The sequence below is a fragment of the Rhamphochromis sp. 'chilingali' genome (genome assembly GCF_963969265.1).
Source record: "Rhamphochromis sp. 'chilingali' genome assembly, chromosome: 9".
Taxonomy (NCBI): Eukaryota; Metazoa; Chordata; class Actinopteri; order Cichliformes; family Cichlidae; genus Rhamphochromis; species Rhamphochromis sp. 'chilingali'.
In genome coordinates, this window is record NC_137936.1 from 24,959,562 (window position 1) to 24,977,719 (window position 18,158).

General features: G+C 39.4%; 1 protein-coding gene across 1 annotated transcript in view; it reads left to right on the plus strand.

Moving 5' to 3' along the window:
• ca16b (carbonic anhydrase XVI b) overlaps positions 1-18,158 on the plus strand; it is a 110,033-nt gene that overhangs the window by 52,580 nt on the left and 39,295 nt on the right. Inside the window, exons 3-4 of the mRNA XM_080891799.1 lie at positions 2,732-2,911; positions 16,742-16,890. Of these exons, the coding sequence (XP_080747925.1) occupies positions 2,732-2,911; positions 16,742-16,890 (329 nt within the window). The remainder of the gene's footprint in view (positions 1-2,731; positions 2,912-16,741; positions 16,891-18,158) is intronic.

Sequence of the window (18,158 nt, forward strand, 5' to 3'; positions counted from 1 at the left end):
GTACTTGTGTAATTGTGTGTGTAATGTGTAATTTTATCAGCAACATTGGTAACCAAACAAATTTTCAATCTGAAAACCATTTATAATTACACCTCTGCAGACAACCACAGTTGATTTTAAAATCAAACAGCCAAGATGTGATTGAACTGTAGATTTTCAGCTTTAACTTAAGAGGTTTAAACAAAATATTGCTGTAACTATTTAGAAATTGCATGGTACAATTTTCATACATTTCCATTTCCGGCAGCTTAAATGGACAAAATTACACCGTTTAAATGTAGGAATTGTTTTTAATACTTGGATGAAAATTCTTAGCTTTCAGTGACTGTCAGTGAACCTCCTTGAGATGCTCTGTTAGGCTTTCACTGCAGTCACCTTCAGTTGATGGTTGTTTGAACATCTCTCTGCCTTCAACTTGTCTTCACTAACTGAAAAGCGAGCTCTGTTGGGTTGACATCACGTGACTGACTTGGCTGCTGAAGAATATCATGACTTTTTTTATGCACCGAGAAGCTCTTGGGTTGGTTTTGCAGTGTCCTTTGGGTCTTATCCATTTACCCCATGAAGCTCTGTCCAATCAGTTTTTGTAGCTTTTGGATGAATCTGAGCAGAGAGCATAGCCCTGTACACTTCAGAATTCATCCTTCTACTTCTGTTAACAGACTGGTTTTGTTGGCAGTCATGCATGCCAGTGCCATAACATTGCCTCCAATATGACTGACAGATTGATGTGTTATGCTTTCAATCATGAGCTGTTCTTTTGCTTCTTTTCTCTTCCTATCATTCTGACAGAAGCTACAAGTTGTCTAAGTCTAATCTGTCCTTCCTGTTCTTGAGTGTAACCAGTGGTTTGCACCTTCTTGGAAGTGATTGTTAGAATTTTGAACGAGATTACCTACTTGAAAGGTTGTCTTGATTTAGATTGAGTTAGATGGATTTTCTTTAACCAGTGAAATAATTTCTTGATTCTAAGCATTAGGGTTTTTTTTTGGTTTTTTTGTTTTTATTTATTTATTTTTTTTTAAATGAAGCAATATGAGAATCCAACTGCTTAGTGATCCCGAGGATGTTTTTGCTGTGGTTGCTGTATAAAATCACTTTGAATTGCTAGATATTTGGTGGTTTGCCTTAGTAACAAGCAGCTTTTTACGTTATAGGAAGCAGTTGTTTCATTGTTGTTGGGGAATTTAATAGATTACAGAACTTTCATTTAAAAATTAGCTTTTTAAAAAGATTGGTCTCGATACACTTTCCATTTAGATAGCAAGGTAGTAACTACCTTAAAATACAAGTTAAACATGATAAGGGAAAAATGTACATTTTTATATAAAGGCTTAACAAACTTCTGTGCACGTAACATTGTATTGCATCATGGTCGACATTTGCTCCCATTTTATGCAAATCCTTTCGGGATTTATGTTTGGCAAGCAGCTTTCACTTGCTTCATAGTATTACTGGTTTTTCATAATGGAGTCCTCTTTCATTTTATGAAATATTAGGCTTGATATTGGTACAAATATATTGGTGAGTCTACAATCATGACTGATAAATATAATCCCGCTCTATAGATGTACTCATTAGTTAGAAATGTAGCTCCAATCCATTTAAATATTTCACTATTATTCAGACCTTATTATTCTATACTCTTGTAGGTGGTCTTGTGAATTTGGTGGACAAATCAAAGATATTTCCTTGATTTTAGTGCACTTTTAAGAACCTGGCCCTTTTTATTTGAGCGATTAATAAAGCAACTTCTCTTTCTGGATCTGCACACACTCCAAGTGCATATTTGTCCTCTGGTCGATATGTTAAAACACTGATTATTTCCAAATAATCTTAAATGTCACACTATCATTTTAAGAGACTTGAGCGCAGCCAATGAGGCTGTGCTCAAGGTATTTCAATGCAGCAAGCCCTAAAGCCACCCTTGATTCGGCGTCTTCTCATGAAGGGGAGCTCTTATATCTTTTTCATAAGACTGTAGCAAAGTTGCCCTATGTCTGTGGGGAATGGGATCATGAATATTGTGTTAACCCAGAAAAGTTAAAATCCATGCATGCTTCCTTGTTCCCTTGATCCCCTCAGCTTTTGTTGTTGCATTGGCCAATTGTACCCGAGAAGAGATCAAGGGGACCCCTGTTGGTTGTGGATTATTCCTTTGTAGCGCCGCCACTGTAGGGGATAGAGGATTAGAAAAGTGCAGACAGTGGATGATGATGTTACAGGAAGTTCGTTTTCAGCACACACAGCAGATTAATGGTTAATCTGAAGTATTTTCTGTTGAATATGTTTAAATATTTGTTGTAGGTCCCCCCCCTATTTTCTTCTATATTTTGCTTTGTTTTAAGGATGGAAGGAGAGATGGGTGCCCATCAATTCTGTGCCCACTGTAGGCTCAATTTCAATTAGTGCAGCACGATGGGATTATGCTTCCTATGGATATGTATATCATATACATAGACAATTAAGACTGGAATTGCCTTTACCCAGATGATGAATTTTCATAATGTTTACATGTTTTCCCTGCAGTGGGAGGGTGGGGTGCGAACAGATTTAGAAGACACTGCAGCTCAGTGAATATAGCACAGAACTCTTATTGCTGCTGTTCCAGTAATATTGTCAGGGTTTCTATGTGTGTGTCAGAGCCAGTATGCTTAGACAGATGTGATTTCTAGGGGCTAGTGTGCATTGTGCATAATCATCATACATCTTGTGTCTTTTATTTCTGCAGGAAGCCATGGACCTCGAGGCTGGGCAGCCTTATACCCAGAATGTGCCGGAAACAACCAATCACCTGTGGACATTGCAGATGAACAAGCTCAGATTTCTCAGGAGTACCTGAAGCTGGAGCTTGACAAGTTCAACACAGAGTCCTCCAACCAGACCACGATGAAGAACACTGGAAAGACAGGTTTGCAGTAGAGAATTTGTTTATCCCTCATTCGAAAAGCAGTGCAGCAGCAATACCAATCATCTTTAATTTCCACGACTGCTATTTTGAGACATGACATGTGATGGTTACACAGTCAGGGAAAAAACGATTTGAACCCCAGCTGATTTTGTAAGTTTGCCCACTAACAAAGAAATGATCAGTCTATGATTTCAGATGTGGGTTTATTTAAACAATAACCATAAAATCCAGAAAAATGCATTTCAGAAAGGTTATAAATTAATTTGCATTTGCATGAATGAAATAAGTATTTGCAAAACATGCTTTAGTACTTGGTGGAAAAACAATTGTTGGTAATCATAGAGGTCAGACCAGTCTTATAGTTGGTCACAAGTCTTGCACACATCTCAGGGGGGATTTTGTCCCACTCCTCTTTGCAGATCCTCTCCAGGTCATTAATGTTTTGTGGCGTGTTTGACAACTCGAACCGTCAGCCCCCTCCACAGATTTTTGATGGGGCAATCGTGGCTCAAGAGTTGGCAGTTTGTCTTGTAATCGGAAGGTTGCCGGTTCGAGCCCCAGCTCCGACAGTCTTGGTTGTTGTGGCAAGACACTTCACCCGTTGCCTACTGGTGGTGGTCAGAGGGCCCGGTGGCGCCAGTGTCCGGCAGCCTCGCCTCTGTCATTGCGCCCCAGGGTGGCGGTGGCTACAATGTAGCTTGCCATCACCAGTGTGTGAATGTGTCTGTGAATGGGTGGATGACTGAATGTAGTGTAAAGCGCTTTGTGGTCCATGGGGACTAAGTAAAGCGCTGTACAAATACAGGCCATTTACCTTTTACCATATTAAGGTCTGGGGACTGACTTGGCCACTACAAGACCTTAATATGCTTCTTCTTGAGCCAATCTTTTGTTGCCTTGGCCATGTGTCACTGTCATGGTGGAATACTGACCCACGACCCATTTACAATGCCTTGGCTGAGGGAAGGAGGTTCTCACTCAAGAGCTGACATGGCCCCATCCATTCTCTCTTTGATGTGGTGCAGTTGTCCTGTCCCCTTGGCAGAAAAACACCCCCAAAGCACAATGTTTCCACCTCCGTGTTCGACGGTGGGTACTGTGTTCTTGGAGTCATATGCAGCTTTCTTCCTCCTCCAAACACAGCAAGTTGAGTTGAGGCCAAAATAGCTCGATTTTGGTCTCATCTGACCACAACAATTTCACCCAGTCCTCCTCTGAATCATCAAGATGTTCAGTGGAAAACTTCAAACAGGCTTGTACACGTGCTTTGTTGAGCAGGGGGACTGTGCGGGCACTGCACGATTTCAGTCCTTCTCGGTGTAGTGTGTTGGTGACTATGGTCCCAGCAGCCTTGAGATCATTGGCAAGCTCCTCCCAAGTAGTTCTGGCCTGGTTCCTCACCGTTCTCATTATCATTGAAACGTGTGAGATCTTGCATGGAGCTCCAGACTGAGGGAGATCGGCAATTATTTTATGGTTCTTCCATCTGCGAATAATCACGCCATCTGTTTTCACCTTCTCACCCAGCTGCTTTGTGATGGTCTTGTAGCCCATTCCAGCCTTGCGTTGGTTCACAATCTTGTCCCTGACATGCTTGGAATGCTCTCTGGCCTTGGCCATGGTGCAGAGTTTGGAATCTAGATAGAATGATTGCTTCTATGGACTGCTGTCTTTTATACAGGTAACGAGTTGCGAAGGTTCCCAATGTCAGCTCGTTACCTGTACAAAATACACCTGGGAGCCATAAATCTTGCTGATTGATCAAATACTTATTTTGTTCAACTTTTTGAAATGCATTTTTCTGGATTTTTTTTTTTTTTTTTTGGGGGGGGGTGGTATTGTTCCTGTCGCTCACTGTTCAAATAAACCTTCCATTGAAATTCTAGACTGACCTACAAAATCAGCTGGAGTTGAAATAATTGAATCCCTAACTATATACAGTGGCTTGCAGATTTTGGTACCCTTGGTTAAAATTTCTCTTCCCGTGAATACACAAAGTGAGTAATAGATGACCTGATTTTCAAACCAGATACATTTCTTTGATAATTTGAGCAGGATTATTTACCGTAATTGTCGGGCTATAAGCCGCTACTTTTTGCACAAGCTTTGGACCCTGCGGCTTTTAGTCAGGTGCGACTTTTCTATGGATTGTCCATGATTTTTGTCATATCGTAAGACGATTTGTTTTGTTTGTTCCGCTGTTGTACGGCACTACGTTGCCTGGCGGAAGGGCATGTGATCAGACACACAGTATCGGGGTTCAAGAGTAGTATGTTGGTCACATGTCCATCCGCCAGGCAACATAGTGCCGTACAAGTAGCGCGAAAAACAAACTTCAAAGTAGCGCTACACGTTCAGCCGGAGGCGTGGATGACAAGCGGCGATAAACTTGCGAAAAGCAAGTTATGCTCAACTCCACCGGTGGAATCTGACAGCGTGGAAAAGTGTGAAAACATCCACGATCACCAACGGATTTCGAAGGGCTGGACTGCTGCATGATGGAGAGGAGGACACCGCCACGGCCCTTCAGAGGATGTTCGACTCTGACACTGACAACGAGGATTTGTTTGGTTTTGAAAGTGACAACGAAGGAAAGAAGCGGAGAGTGGATGAAGTAGCCATCCTGAGCCTGTTCGTATCCGACACTGGAGAAGAGGACTTTGGTGGTTTTAGTGCGCAGGAATATGGTGGTGAATGACTGACTTTTCTTCTTGTTAAAGCCGTGTCACTGCACCTGAGCCTAAAAGGTAGTCCGAATCTATTTTTCTGCTGTGCTGTAGGTTATTGTTATGTACTGCATTTGTTACTCATTTATGAAGCACAGTACATGTTTCGTACTTGTAATTACCGCTACTTGTACATATACCTAAAAAGTTATGTAAATATGTACCCATAACTTGTTTTTCAAAATATTAATAAAAGTGATGTCTCCAAACAGCCATCTCTTTCCTGACAATTCCCTTTGTGCATATTCTCTTACATATGATAAGTCAACATTGAAACACCTGCGGCTTTTGGTCAGGTGCAGCTAATGTATGTACAAAACAGGATTTTCCCCTGATTTTAGCTTGTGCGGCTAATATTCAGGTGCGCTTTGTAGTCCGGGAAATACGGTAATCATTTCCATCATCTATTGTTCAAAATAGAGGAGAAACATGAACCTGAAGCATGAGACTGAGCATGGTCAGCTCTTAGTAACACCCCTTCTGGCAAATATCGTAGTTTGTAAACACATTTTTCAGCCAGCTTAGAGTCTTTCATTTTAGGTGTGCTTTTTCAACCCTTTTCTTTACAAAAGTTCTGTGAGAGTCTTTGACCGTCTTTTCTTTTGTGATCCACAGTTGGGGTGGCTGTCAGGGCCTGTGCTTCTTGAGATACTCCACTGCGGATTTTAAAGTGTGTTTAGGATCATTATCCTGTTGTAGAAGCCATCCTCTTTCCTACTACAGCATCTATACAGATGGTCTCATGTTTGCTTGCAGAATTTGCTGGTATTTCATTGAATCCATTCTTTTCTCTACCACCGAAATGTTTCCCGTGCCACTGGCTGAAACACAAGCCAAAAGTATGATCGATCTATCCCCTTGCTTAGCAGTTGCTACTGTAGTGCATTTTTTTTTTATGAAATCCTGCACAAAACAGCTTTGCTTATTGCAGCCTCAAAATGATTTTTTTTTTTTTTTTTTGCTTTTCCAGTCCACAGAACTCGTCTCTAAAATGCTTGTTTAGCTGTTTATTTGCAGATTTCCAAAGCTGACTTTTCTGATAATGATGCATGAAAGTTTATTTTTCCCACCTGACATTTCCATAAAGCTCACATTCTTATAGCAGTTCTTTCTGGGGGGGGGGGGGAGTTTTCTGAACTTATATTGACCCTACGGTTCCTGTTCACTGTTATATCATGAACTGAGGAAGTGGCTACATGAAAACCCTTTGTTTCTTTCCTTCTCCTGCTTTGTGGAGGATTTTAGCTTTTAGCATACTAAAACGCTGCTTGGAGGAGCCAATTGCTTCTGATTGTTGGGACAAGGTTTGAAGAGTCGCTGTATAGTTAAAGCTTTGATATTTAAATCACCTGGCCTTTCCTAAGGATGATTGTGAAAAAGCCAAATCCCTAAAAAGCTAATTTATCTCCGAGACCTTGATAAAAGATATCGGAGAGCTCAAATCTCTCAGGGTGTAGAGACGGTTATGTGGGGCTCTATTTTTTCTCTCTCCTGTGCTTAAAAAAATGCAAATTATCTTTTACTTTACAGTATGTGGAAATCATTCATCTTCTACTCACTTAGCTCTTTGCAGTAATGGGAATTACTGACCAGGGAAACCCAGAGTTTTCCATACTACGGTTATATTATACAACATGACTTAAGATTGCTTTAATGTGTTTTATCTGTAGTTGTTTATGACCATTGGGAGTAATGCTACTCTCATACAGCAGGAAAATCCTCATCTGGAAATATGGGACTCTGATTTGCAGGATCATTGTAATCATGTAGCTTCACTTTGCATGTAATCACTAGATTAGTCAAAATGTGGTCATTATGTCTGGAAACTGCTTTAAAATATAATTTCACTGATGTGATGCAAGACTGAAGTTATCCAATATGATATCAAAATGTAAATCTTTAAGTGATTAAAAAAAATTGCATATGAACATGTTAAACACAGGAATTTAAGTATGTGGATTTCAGAGATTTTATACTTGAAATGTCAAATTTCAAACCACAGCAGCACAAACACTGAAATTACGTGCAGTAGTATCTGCCAAGATTTCTGTACATCTATCAGTGGATCCAGAGATTTCTTTGATATTGGCTCTACTGTCCTCCTCCTCTGCTCTGCTCATTCTCTTTGTGTTCAGTGCCTTGTTTACAGATACATTTTGAAGTTTACTTGTTGACTGCTACTTCAAACCGTGAACTTAATTTTTTTTTTTTTTATCCCCCCACTGAGCAAATCCGTGGACCACTGGTGTGAAAACCTTGACCCTAATTGATATCTGCGCTTTTGGCACGGTTTCTCTCTGCGAGTAATGTCATCCTTTGCATTTGATCATAATGAGAGTTTTTAGCCTCCATGACAACCAAGGCCACTGACACAGCCGAGCAGTGCTGCGGGGTGCTTATTTACAAAAATGGAACTAACACGGCTGGGTGCAATTTTTGGACGTTTACAGTACAAAGGGTATTTTGCATTGTTAAAGCACTGTCCAAATCAGGAACATGAAACTATACTGCCACAGAATATTACAGTGCAAAAGCTAGTTAGATGAGGTCTACTTAATTTTTTTTTTTTAGCAAATTCATGTCATTGTCTCATGAAATGTGATTTAATCAGTTTCACTTGAATGGAGGTTTTTGGATTTTTAGTGAGAGGACAGGTTGACTTGACTGATGAATTACTGAAAATATTACATTTCCAAGATGAAATATAGATATAGTACTATGCCAGTATCTAAAGCCACTCATTTCTTTATATTTTGTTTTCAAGGCACCACACTCTTGTATTATTTATTTTTTTTTTTTAAATAGTCTCATCAATAGACTTTCTGAAGGTCTTTGAAAAGATAGTCAAGTTCCAAAGAAAAAGTTTCACTCATTTTCAGTAGAGTCCTTGTTCCTGACCATATTAAGAGGACTGTGGTTTTTTTTCTTGTTTTTTTTTTTGTTTGTTAAGCCACTTAACAGTGACCCATGAAGCACTCAAACATAAAACCCCCCACCTGACTCAATGGATGAACAAGTGTTGTGTTTCCACATAACAGAAAACTTAGCAAAGAACCAATTTTAAATTATATCTTCTCTTCGTTACTGTTTTTTGTCTCATAAATTGTATTTACATTTACCACATTTTTGAATAATTGCTGCACCAATTTCCTATTAATCCAAATTTAAAGAAATGAAGAGCAGCTCAAGACTTTTGAATAGCACTGTACATGATTTTTCTTTTGAAATGTGTGAAAATCAGATTTGTATGGATGGAGGTATAGATTTCTTTCAACCCTAAAATATATATATAGAGAGAGATAAATAAATAAAAGAGAAGCTCAGAACATGTTTGAAATCCGTGTGTAAACTTTTATTATCTTCTCAGAGGCCTTGAAATCATCACTTGAAATATTTTCACAGGGTGAGGTTGTTAATACTTTATTGATCCAACTATTCAACAAAGCTGTGCATGAAGATTACTTTTTGGCCTTCACATTCATCATCTTTTGTTTTCCACATCATTACTTGTTGCATCCTTGATTTGATGTTTACTTGGTCTAGCTCAGTCAACAGAATAGCAGGAATACAATCTTTTGTTCTTTTGATGGTTCTCAATTCAGCCTATGCCTGAGATGACAAAGTTTATCAAGTGCATTGATTGTAATGGTGCTGTGGGTCTTGGTTTCTTGTTATTGCCACTAACTCATCTTAATAAGTAGAGCGGTCCTTTATTCCTGACCTGTGTCAAATGTTAGTATTTTGTATCCCTTCTCCGCTTGGCTGCAATATAACATTTCTTTTTGCCTGTTAGATTATCACAGTTTTTATTCGAGGCTCTTCAGTTTTCAAGGTCTGCTTCAAAAGACTAAAGCAGGGGGTAGCATTATTGTCAAATCATTAGTCTCAGTGGTATGACCTTCAGTCAAAAGCGCATTACCATATGGCCATTTTGTGTGAATAAATGATGTTTAACGCCAGTAAAGAAATAGCTTGTATTAATAAGATTTTTTTTTTTTTAAATGATCTACTTCTAATTTTGTTAGTTCTGCTTTTTCTTAGCCAGTTTTATCAACGGAAACAAATTTTGAACATAAAGCTAACACAATACGCAAAAGTCATAGCAGTTTTATGTTAACATAAGCCCGCAACACTATTGATCACCTTTGATAGCAAGGCAGTTGGACAGGTCGTCTTTTGGGAGGCAACCTAACAAATACAGTGGCCCCTCGTTTATCGCGGGAGTTAAGTTCTAAAAATAACCTGTTATCGGTGAAATCCGAAAAGTAGTCAACTTTATTTTTTACAATTATTATAGCTGTTTTAAGGCTGTGAAAGCCCTCACTAAACACTTTATACACTTTTCTCAGACAGGCATGAACATATTCACACTTTTCTCTGTTGTTTAAACACTCTTTGGTGCTACTGCAGCTGCCTCTGACAGTGCAAAACGTTTCGTGGACATTGTGTTTGTTGGGGAGATAACTTACAATATACGGTACAGCACTTCAAAGTCACACTGCTAGCGATCGAAGATTTATGTAAATTTGACAAGCTGAACGGATTCTGTACTGTACAGGAGACACGGCACGAGATTGATTGACAATGGTCTACAGCAGCGGTCCCCAACCTTTTTTGCGCTACGGACCGGTTTATGCCCGACAATATTTTCATGGACCGGCCTTTAAGGTGTCGCGGATAAATACAATAAAATAAAACTAGTACCGGTATCGAAAAAAAGAATTTATTCATAACACACGTGAAAAGACCAAGGAAAACCGAGTAAACGATAACAAAATAACGCTGAAAACAGATTTAAAAACCCTGAAAACTATTAATTTCACACCTGAGCCTCAACTCTCGCGGCCCGGTACCAAACGACTCACGGACCGGTACCGGTCCGAGCCCCGGGGGTTGGGGACCGCTGGTCTACAGCCAATCAGGACACAGAACACAATGTGGTGTTTAAAAACAAAAAGCAAAATTGCACCAAAAAAAAAAATCAGCGAAACAGCGAGGCCACCTTATAGAGAGGGACCACTGTAATCGTGGTCCGACTCAGACTGCCTGTGGTCACACTCACTGACATTGGCAAAGGTCTGCAAATAGTCACCATCAAATTCAGCCTGTACCAATGAGCACGACTTGTCTGACACGTCTCCTTGCAATCGGGGATTGGACTCAACTGGTCGCAGCTAGTTGTGTTCTGGTTATATTCCAAGATAAAAGCAAGACTGACTGACTGTCAATTTGCTGTGAAATCACCATCCTGCAGCAACTATTCCACTACCTGTAGAGGAATTTCAGTTTCAGATCTTCCGATCTGGCTTGAGTCTGTTTTTAAGTAGGTAATGTGAATTTCTGTATGTGTAGTTGGCAATGCATTTGGAACAGACTGCTACAGATTTGCGATTTTTAGCTGATTTATCACATTTAATAGCTGCATTATCACAAACAGTTAGCGTAATTTTGGCCGTGCTGCAGTCTTCAACTGCTTTTTGTGAACGAAGGTGAGATTGGCAAACTTTTTTTTGCTATGTTCTCATGAAGGTTAATATGTTCTAAATCATCATTTTGATCCGTGATAACCTCTTTACATTTCCCTTTTTGTCATCCTAGTTGTTGATATCATGAATTATAACCACATTAGGTCTATACACCAAGTCTGCTCCATCTCTGTCCATGCGAAGACATCCTGAAGTTGGAGCGTTTTCAAATTGGCCAAACTTGTTTTATTTTCCCTCTAAAAGAAATATCTTGTTCTCAGGAGCCGATTGTTCCACCATGTTCATCAGCTAGCCGCTAACTGTTCCTGTCATTTGGAGCTGAGCTGGTGGAGTGTAGTATGTTTCACAGTGTTTTTGCTGAAAGCAGTTGCCTGCTGATGCTGAAAACTGAACAAAACATTAAAGTCTCAAGAATGAAAGCTAAACAAAAGCTGACACTTTGTATAGAGCTCTGTGAAGGGAAAGGCAGCTGCAGATTTCACGCACGTTTGTCATTTTTATTGACTCTTCATGTTGTCATGTTTGGCTTTTGTGTTATTTGACACATAATTGATTTAATGGCACAAATACCTTAAGTTTTGAAATTGGCGTTTAAAATCCAATACTTGTGCAAAGTATTCGAGCAATTTTAGCATTTTTCTCGAGATCGATGGCCCGACTCTTTCGAGCGTTGCGTTTTTCAACCCATCATCGCCACCAGGAGGTGCTGCAATCAAAGTGCCGAGTTCCTCCAGGGAGTGGCTTTAACGTTACACTATTTAAAAGTCAGTGTTGTAATTAAGAAGCGAGTGAATAGATCTTAAAAGTTCATTGCGATTGATTTCATGGCATTCCCTTGTGCCTTGACCTGCTTTGAGATCGGGCTGATTGGCTGCCATTCAAGCAGTATTCCTCAACAAAACATTTCTCAGTAAAATTTCAAACAACTCCCAACCAAATTCATGGGGAATCGGAAGGCCCCAGAGACATTTGCATTGATCAAGGATTTACTTTCACACACACTCCCCTTCTTTCACAGGCTGTGATTCAAGGTCTTTTTGGCTTAGCTTCTAATTCCTCCTCTGCTGTTGGAGGGTTCAAACACACGCAGGGCCGCATTTTTAATGAAACTCCCAAGGCCAGCCAGCAACCCCTTTTCTTGGCTTTCTTGTGTTGCACACAGGATTACACTACTTCAACAACGGCAGTAACAGGGATTTATTACCATCTATGTAAATGTTTTTTGCGGTTTTGCAAAGCAGTTGCACAATTATGATAATGCCGTGGGTAGTTATTTCCTGTGCAGATTGATCCTTCACTTTGACCTGATGCTTTCAGTCTTGGAAATCTCCGGCATCATTTCTTCTCCTTCATGCTGTGGGCCTTCAGCTTAAGCGGCACTGGCACGTTAATGCTGCTGGCAGATTCTTTCTTGCCTCACGACAGGGGCTCGGATCATCCCTCATCACACAATGTTCTCCTCTCTTCAGATCATCTTGTCTCTTGGTTCTTTTTCTCAAGATCTCGTACTCATTTTCTTCCTGATACCTGTCACTGGTCTGTTTGACTTACTTTGATTCCATTCATTCGCTCAGGACAACTTGTTCGCCATGTTATCTGTTTACTGACAGTCTGTGTTTGCTTGTTCAGATGCTCATCCTCCTAGTTTGCTTTGTGAAATGATTAAAAGTGGGCTTTTCTTATTCACAGGCTGACTAAATCCTCTGTAACTAGAGGGATCAACTGACGGAGAACCAGGTCTAATCTGGCTAATGATGTCAAACATAGATGTGGTAAAGGGCTGTAGAAGCATTAGCATATAACCTCAGCCAGGACAGTGGGAGGGATGATAATCTGCTGTGCCATGGTGTTTCAGATGCTGTGGAAATTTAACACAGCTTAAACTCAACATTACACGATCTTTCTGAGTGTAACAGCGGGCAGATAGTCTGAATTTTTAAGGTGAATCCCAGTAGCTGTGGATGCATGAAAACATAAGAACATTTTTTAACTTCTGAAGATGGGTTGCAGATCTTCCACTCGCACATCAGCCTTTAAGTTACATATTTAAAGTTTCCATTGATGCGTAAGGTTATAATCTGAGCAATCTGTACTTTCCAGTCACTTCATTAGGTTCATTTTCTTCTGTAAGGTCTTTACCTCACAATATAAGGTGCCTTGAGACGACTGTAATTTGGTGCCATATGAATAAAATTGAATTGAATGAATCAGCCAATCACACATCTGCAGCTCAATGCATTTAGGCATGTGGACATGGAGATGATGACCTGCTGAACATTAAACTGTGCAGAATGAGGAAGAAAGGTGATTTAAGTCACTTTAAATTCATCATGGTTGTTGGTGGTAGATGGGGTGGTCTGACTATTTCTAGAGTTTACAGAAAATGGTGCGAAAAAGAGAAAATATCCAGTGAGCGGCAGTTATTGGTTTGAAAATGGCTTGCTGATGCCAGAGGTCAGAGGAGAATGGATGAGCTGCTTCAAGCTGAAAGGACGGTAACAGCAACTCAAATAACCAGTCATAACAACCAGGGTATGCAGAAGAGCGTCTCTGCGAATATGAAACTGAGGCTACAATTTGTACATGCTCACCAAAATTGGACAATAGAAAATAGGAAAAACGTTGATGATGTAACATTTGGATGGTGGGGTCAGAATGCGGCATAAACGACATAAAAGCATGGATCGAGGCTGAGGTCGATGGTGTAATAGTGTGTGGGATGTTTTCTTGGCACACGTTTCCGGACCCTTGGTACCAACTGAACATGATGTAAACACTTACCTGAGTATTGTTGGTAACTGTGTTCATGACCTTGCATTCAGCAGGATAAAACGGCGTTCACCAAGTTTAAATGATCTCACACTAGTTTCTTGAACATGAACATCACTGTCCACAAATGCCATCCACAATCGCCAGATCTCAATCTGACAGAGCACCTTTGAGATTTGGCGGAACAAAGGATTCATGGATGTGGCTCCAACAAATCTACAGCAACTGTGTCACATGACCTTATTGACAAGTAGTTTGTTAAAAGGTGTAGAATTTCCACATTGAAAATTTTTGATGGGCTGCCCGTGTGAGACTTTTGATACAACCAGCTTTCTTTTTTCTCTCTCTCAAATACCAACATGGTCCATAAGTATCAGTTTTTGAGTATGATATTCTCGATGTTTAAGTAATTTTCTACATAGTTTAACTTTGCATAAAGTTCTCAAGCTGGAAATATTTTTATACTGCTTCATTTTCTGTCTCTTAGGCTTTTGATACTCAGTTCAGAGAACTGAGGCAAAAAAAAAAATGTCTGTATTGAATACCGCTGTGAGTTAATTACATCCTGCATGAAAACCCTGATAGAAATGGCAGGCTTGTAGGGAATGTGCTAGTTCATTCTGCAATAAAATCACAAGTTCAGATGTAAATTCAAAGAGGTAGCAGCAACATTCAGATGAGCTTCTAGAAATAGATTAACTGATTTTTTTTTTTTTTTTTTTTTTTTGGGGGGGGGGCAAATTTATAATTGTAGACCTGTTAAAGTCACATCAATGTATGTAAGCTAATTAAATTCTTTTACTTAAATAGTATTGTAATGAACTTATCTAATATAGAACGATTTAAAATGCTACAAAAAGCTTAATTTTCCCCACAAAATGTAATTAAAGTTTGCTTGCAGAAACTGTTTATAATCCTTTGAGAGAGAATGCAATAATGGCTGCTATTAAGAAAAGGCAATGGCATTAAAGCCTTGTGAAAAGCTAACGCATGGAAGAAGCTCACAATGCGAGAGAAGGCTGTTGTGTCTTTTAGCGAGTCATGCAACAACTTAAAGAAACTCTGGCTTTTACTTTTGAAGCGGCGTCTTGGAGTCGATTAGTGGAATGTCGAGGTCAGCGGAGGCGGCCGGTGCAAGCTTTCTCTGAGATGCGTCATTGTGATCATTGCTCATCTGCTCACCACCGAATTCTGCAGATTCATTTATGAATCATTCTATAGAGGCAGAGTTTTTTCTTATTAATCTGCATACACACAATGCTCAATGGAAAAACAAGTTTTTGTTTATTAGCATGGAGTTGACATAGTATTTAGATAATTAATCATAGGGTTGATTTTTTTTTTTTTTTTTTTTTTTTTTTTCTTGCTTTAAGTAGCAGTGTTCTTGGAATGATTGTACAAGGTTGGCGGACTTTTCTTTTGCAAGTTTTTCTCATTCTTCTTGGCACAATTGATAAAGCTCAACAATGCTGGAGGGGCAGCATCGATGCACTGCTGTTCTTTCTACAGATGCTTTGGCAGGTTAATGTTTGAGATCTAGCTGGGTACAACTTTTTCTAGAGCTTTCGCTCGGTCCGAGATCACGACTGCTTCTGGAAACGATTTTCACTTAAGATTGCTGCATATATCTTTACTTCCATCCTGATTAGTCTCCCGCTCCTTGCACGATCCTGTCACCACCGTGTTTGACTGTAGGGAATGTATTAATGAGGCGGTGCTCAGTGCCTGGCTTCTTCCGCGCACGTTGGGAGTTCAGTCTACCTTTTAGTGAAGTATGGATTCCTTCTGGCCACTTTACCATTAATGCCTGATTAGCTGAGTGCTGCACTGATGGTTGTTGTTCATTAAGGTTCTCCAGTCTGCACAAAAGAGTTACTGTTGTGTTCCTGTTAGCCTGCAAAACTCGCACTGAGGATGACTGGTGGCTGCAAAACTTGAAGATGATTTGAGGATACAGAGCTCTGTGACACTTTCACTGCTGCAGAAATATGATGTCTTTCTCTAGATCTGTACCTTTTCACAATCCTGTCAAACCTGTGGAGTTCTCCCACCCTCAATTATTTGTTTTCATTCTTATACATCCATTTCATTATGGCACACTGTATAGAGCGGTGTCTACACTTGCTAATTATGTTAAGGAAATTGAAAATTTCATTCTTATATCTTTAATATTTTAAAAATAGTCTCAAAATGTGTTTTTTGTGTAATAAATTTGAAATTGTGGAAAATGTGAAAGGGTCTGAACACTAATAAATGCATTACAGGTCTTACAAAAACAAATCATGACAATTTATGAGCTGACTGTTAGAAAATGTCTCCTGCATCAGTCACTCTCCAAAGGATTAAGATACTTTGAGGTTTTTACATTTCTTATTGCCAGATAATTTAGTTTAGTTTTTAATGAATATATATTTTTTAGTTTAATTATTTCAGAATAAGTCTGCAGTCTACGCAGCTTAGTTAATCCGTTTAATAAATGCAAGTTGTAGAAAAGAATTGTTGAGTTTGGACAGTTCATCCGAGCATTAATCATTAAAGCAAATCACAGCTACTTAGCTACTCTTTGCAAGTTTGATTTGTCACATTGGTCTCGCCACTGAGTTAGTTGTCATTGGGGAAAAAATAAAATAAAAGACAAATCAGGATTCAGGTAATAATAATAGGCACAGAAATTATTTTTCTAACTTTAGACTGCCCATCTGAGCTTCTGTAGACCATGTTCTTTGATGAGTAATCTGCTTTGCCCTGCCTTAACACAAGTGTGCTTATTTTCTTCCCTTGTTTGATTCGATTCTTTTTTTTTTTTTTTTTTTTTTTTTCTTTCTACCTCTTTTCTTTTTTTTCTCCAGTTGCTATACTCCTGAAGGATGAGTACTTTGTAGCAGGGGCTGGACTGCCAGGGCGCTTTAAGGCTGAGAAGATGGAGTTTCACTGGGGCCAGAGTAATGGATCAGCAGGCTCAGAACACAGCATAAATGGCAGAAGGTTCCCTGTAGAGGTAAAATGCCATGTTGCTACCATGCAATCTGATAAATGTGCGATATGGAGTGTTGAAGGTCAACAATGAATGTTGGAGAGAGATTAGTGAATTCAAGTTTATGCTTGAACTATTTTTATAGCATTTTTTTTTTTATCCATAAACACCAGCATCTAAGTCCCCCCCCCCCCCCCAATATTTATCCAAATTATTTATGACAAGGATTTGGTGGTAGTTTAAAAAAATTTGCAGGTATTTCTGTCATAAGCCTTTGTACTGAGCTAAGGGAACATATTGATGCACAAAAACATTAGTTTTCAAGTCAAGACACGGTACTAGTTTGAGGCAGATCATTGGATCAAAGTAAATCCTCTTCATATTTTAAAGTAAATTCTGGATCCAAGGAAAATGAGAGACAGTGCATCGTCTTTAGTTTGCATTTATTTAAATGATCTTTTGCTAGCTGCCACATTGCTACAGATTGTCTTCACACGTCTACTAGAAAATAGCCGTATGCCATAATTGGTGAGAAAGTACCCCTGATGATAGAAATCTGTGTCTTGCCTCATTTTGACAGCCTATGACATTTGTAATACAGAAAGGCTTTTTAATAAATTGGGATTATGTTGTTCAAAACACATGGGATTTTATGCGATAGGGAGCGTCTTACGATCGCATTACGGAACTGGCTAAACATGAGAAAACTGACTGGAAGTGGTTCAGTTCCTGTAACATGGCTGTAAAGACTGACGCCCCTCTGAATTATTGATTGTCTCCACGTATTAAAGCACAAATTTCACATTTAATATCATGCATAGATTGAGGTATTAGTGACTTTGAATGCATCATTTATGCCAGCCATTCCTAGTCGCCGTCTAAAATTGGAATTGCAGTTGTGTAATGCTCTTCTTGCAAAGTGGGGTCATAGAATACGGTTTTTACCCCCTCTTATGTCAAATTGTTGATAATTAGTTTAAATTTAGCAGCATATGAAAACAGGAAGTGGCTGTTAGTGAGCCTTTCTGTCCTATCTCCAAACACACAGCTAGAAGCCTCCTGTGTTTGTTTCTTGGCCCTCCTCTTTGGAGCCATCTCTGCAGGCACAGCTTTTGATGCTGAATGGCTGAGTAATTAGATTTATTTTTGCCACATAATTTTGTGTTCAGTGTAGTGTTAAAGGGCACCGGATAATGTACAGCCATTATAAAGCTGTTGTGCATATGGCTCCTTTGATGGTGTGCTACCTAATAAGACTGAAGAATTTACTTTAATAGCCAATTTGAGCAGCT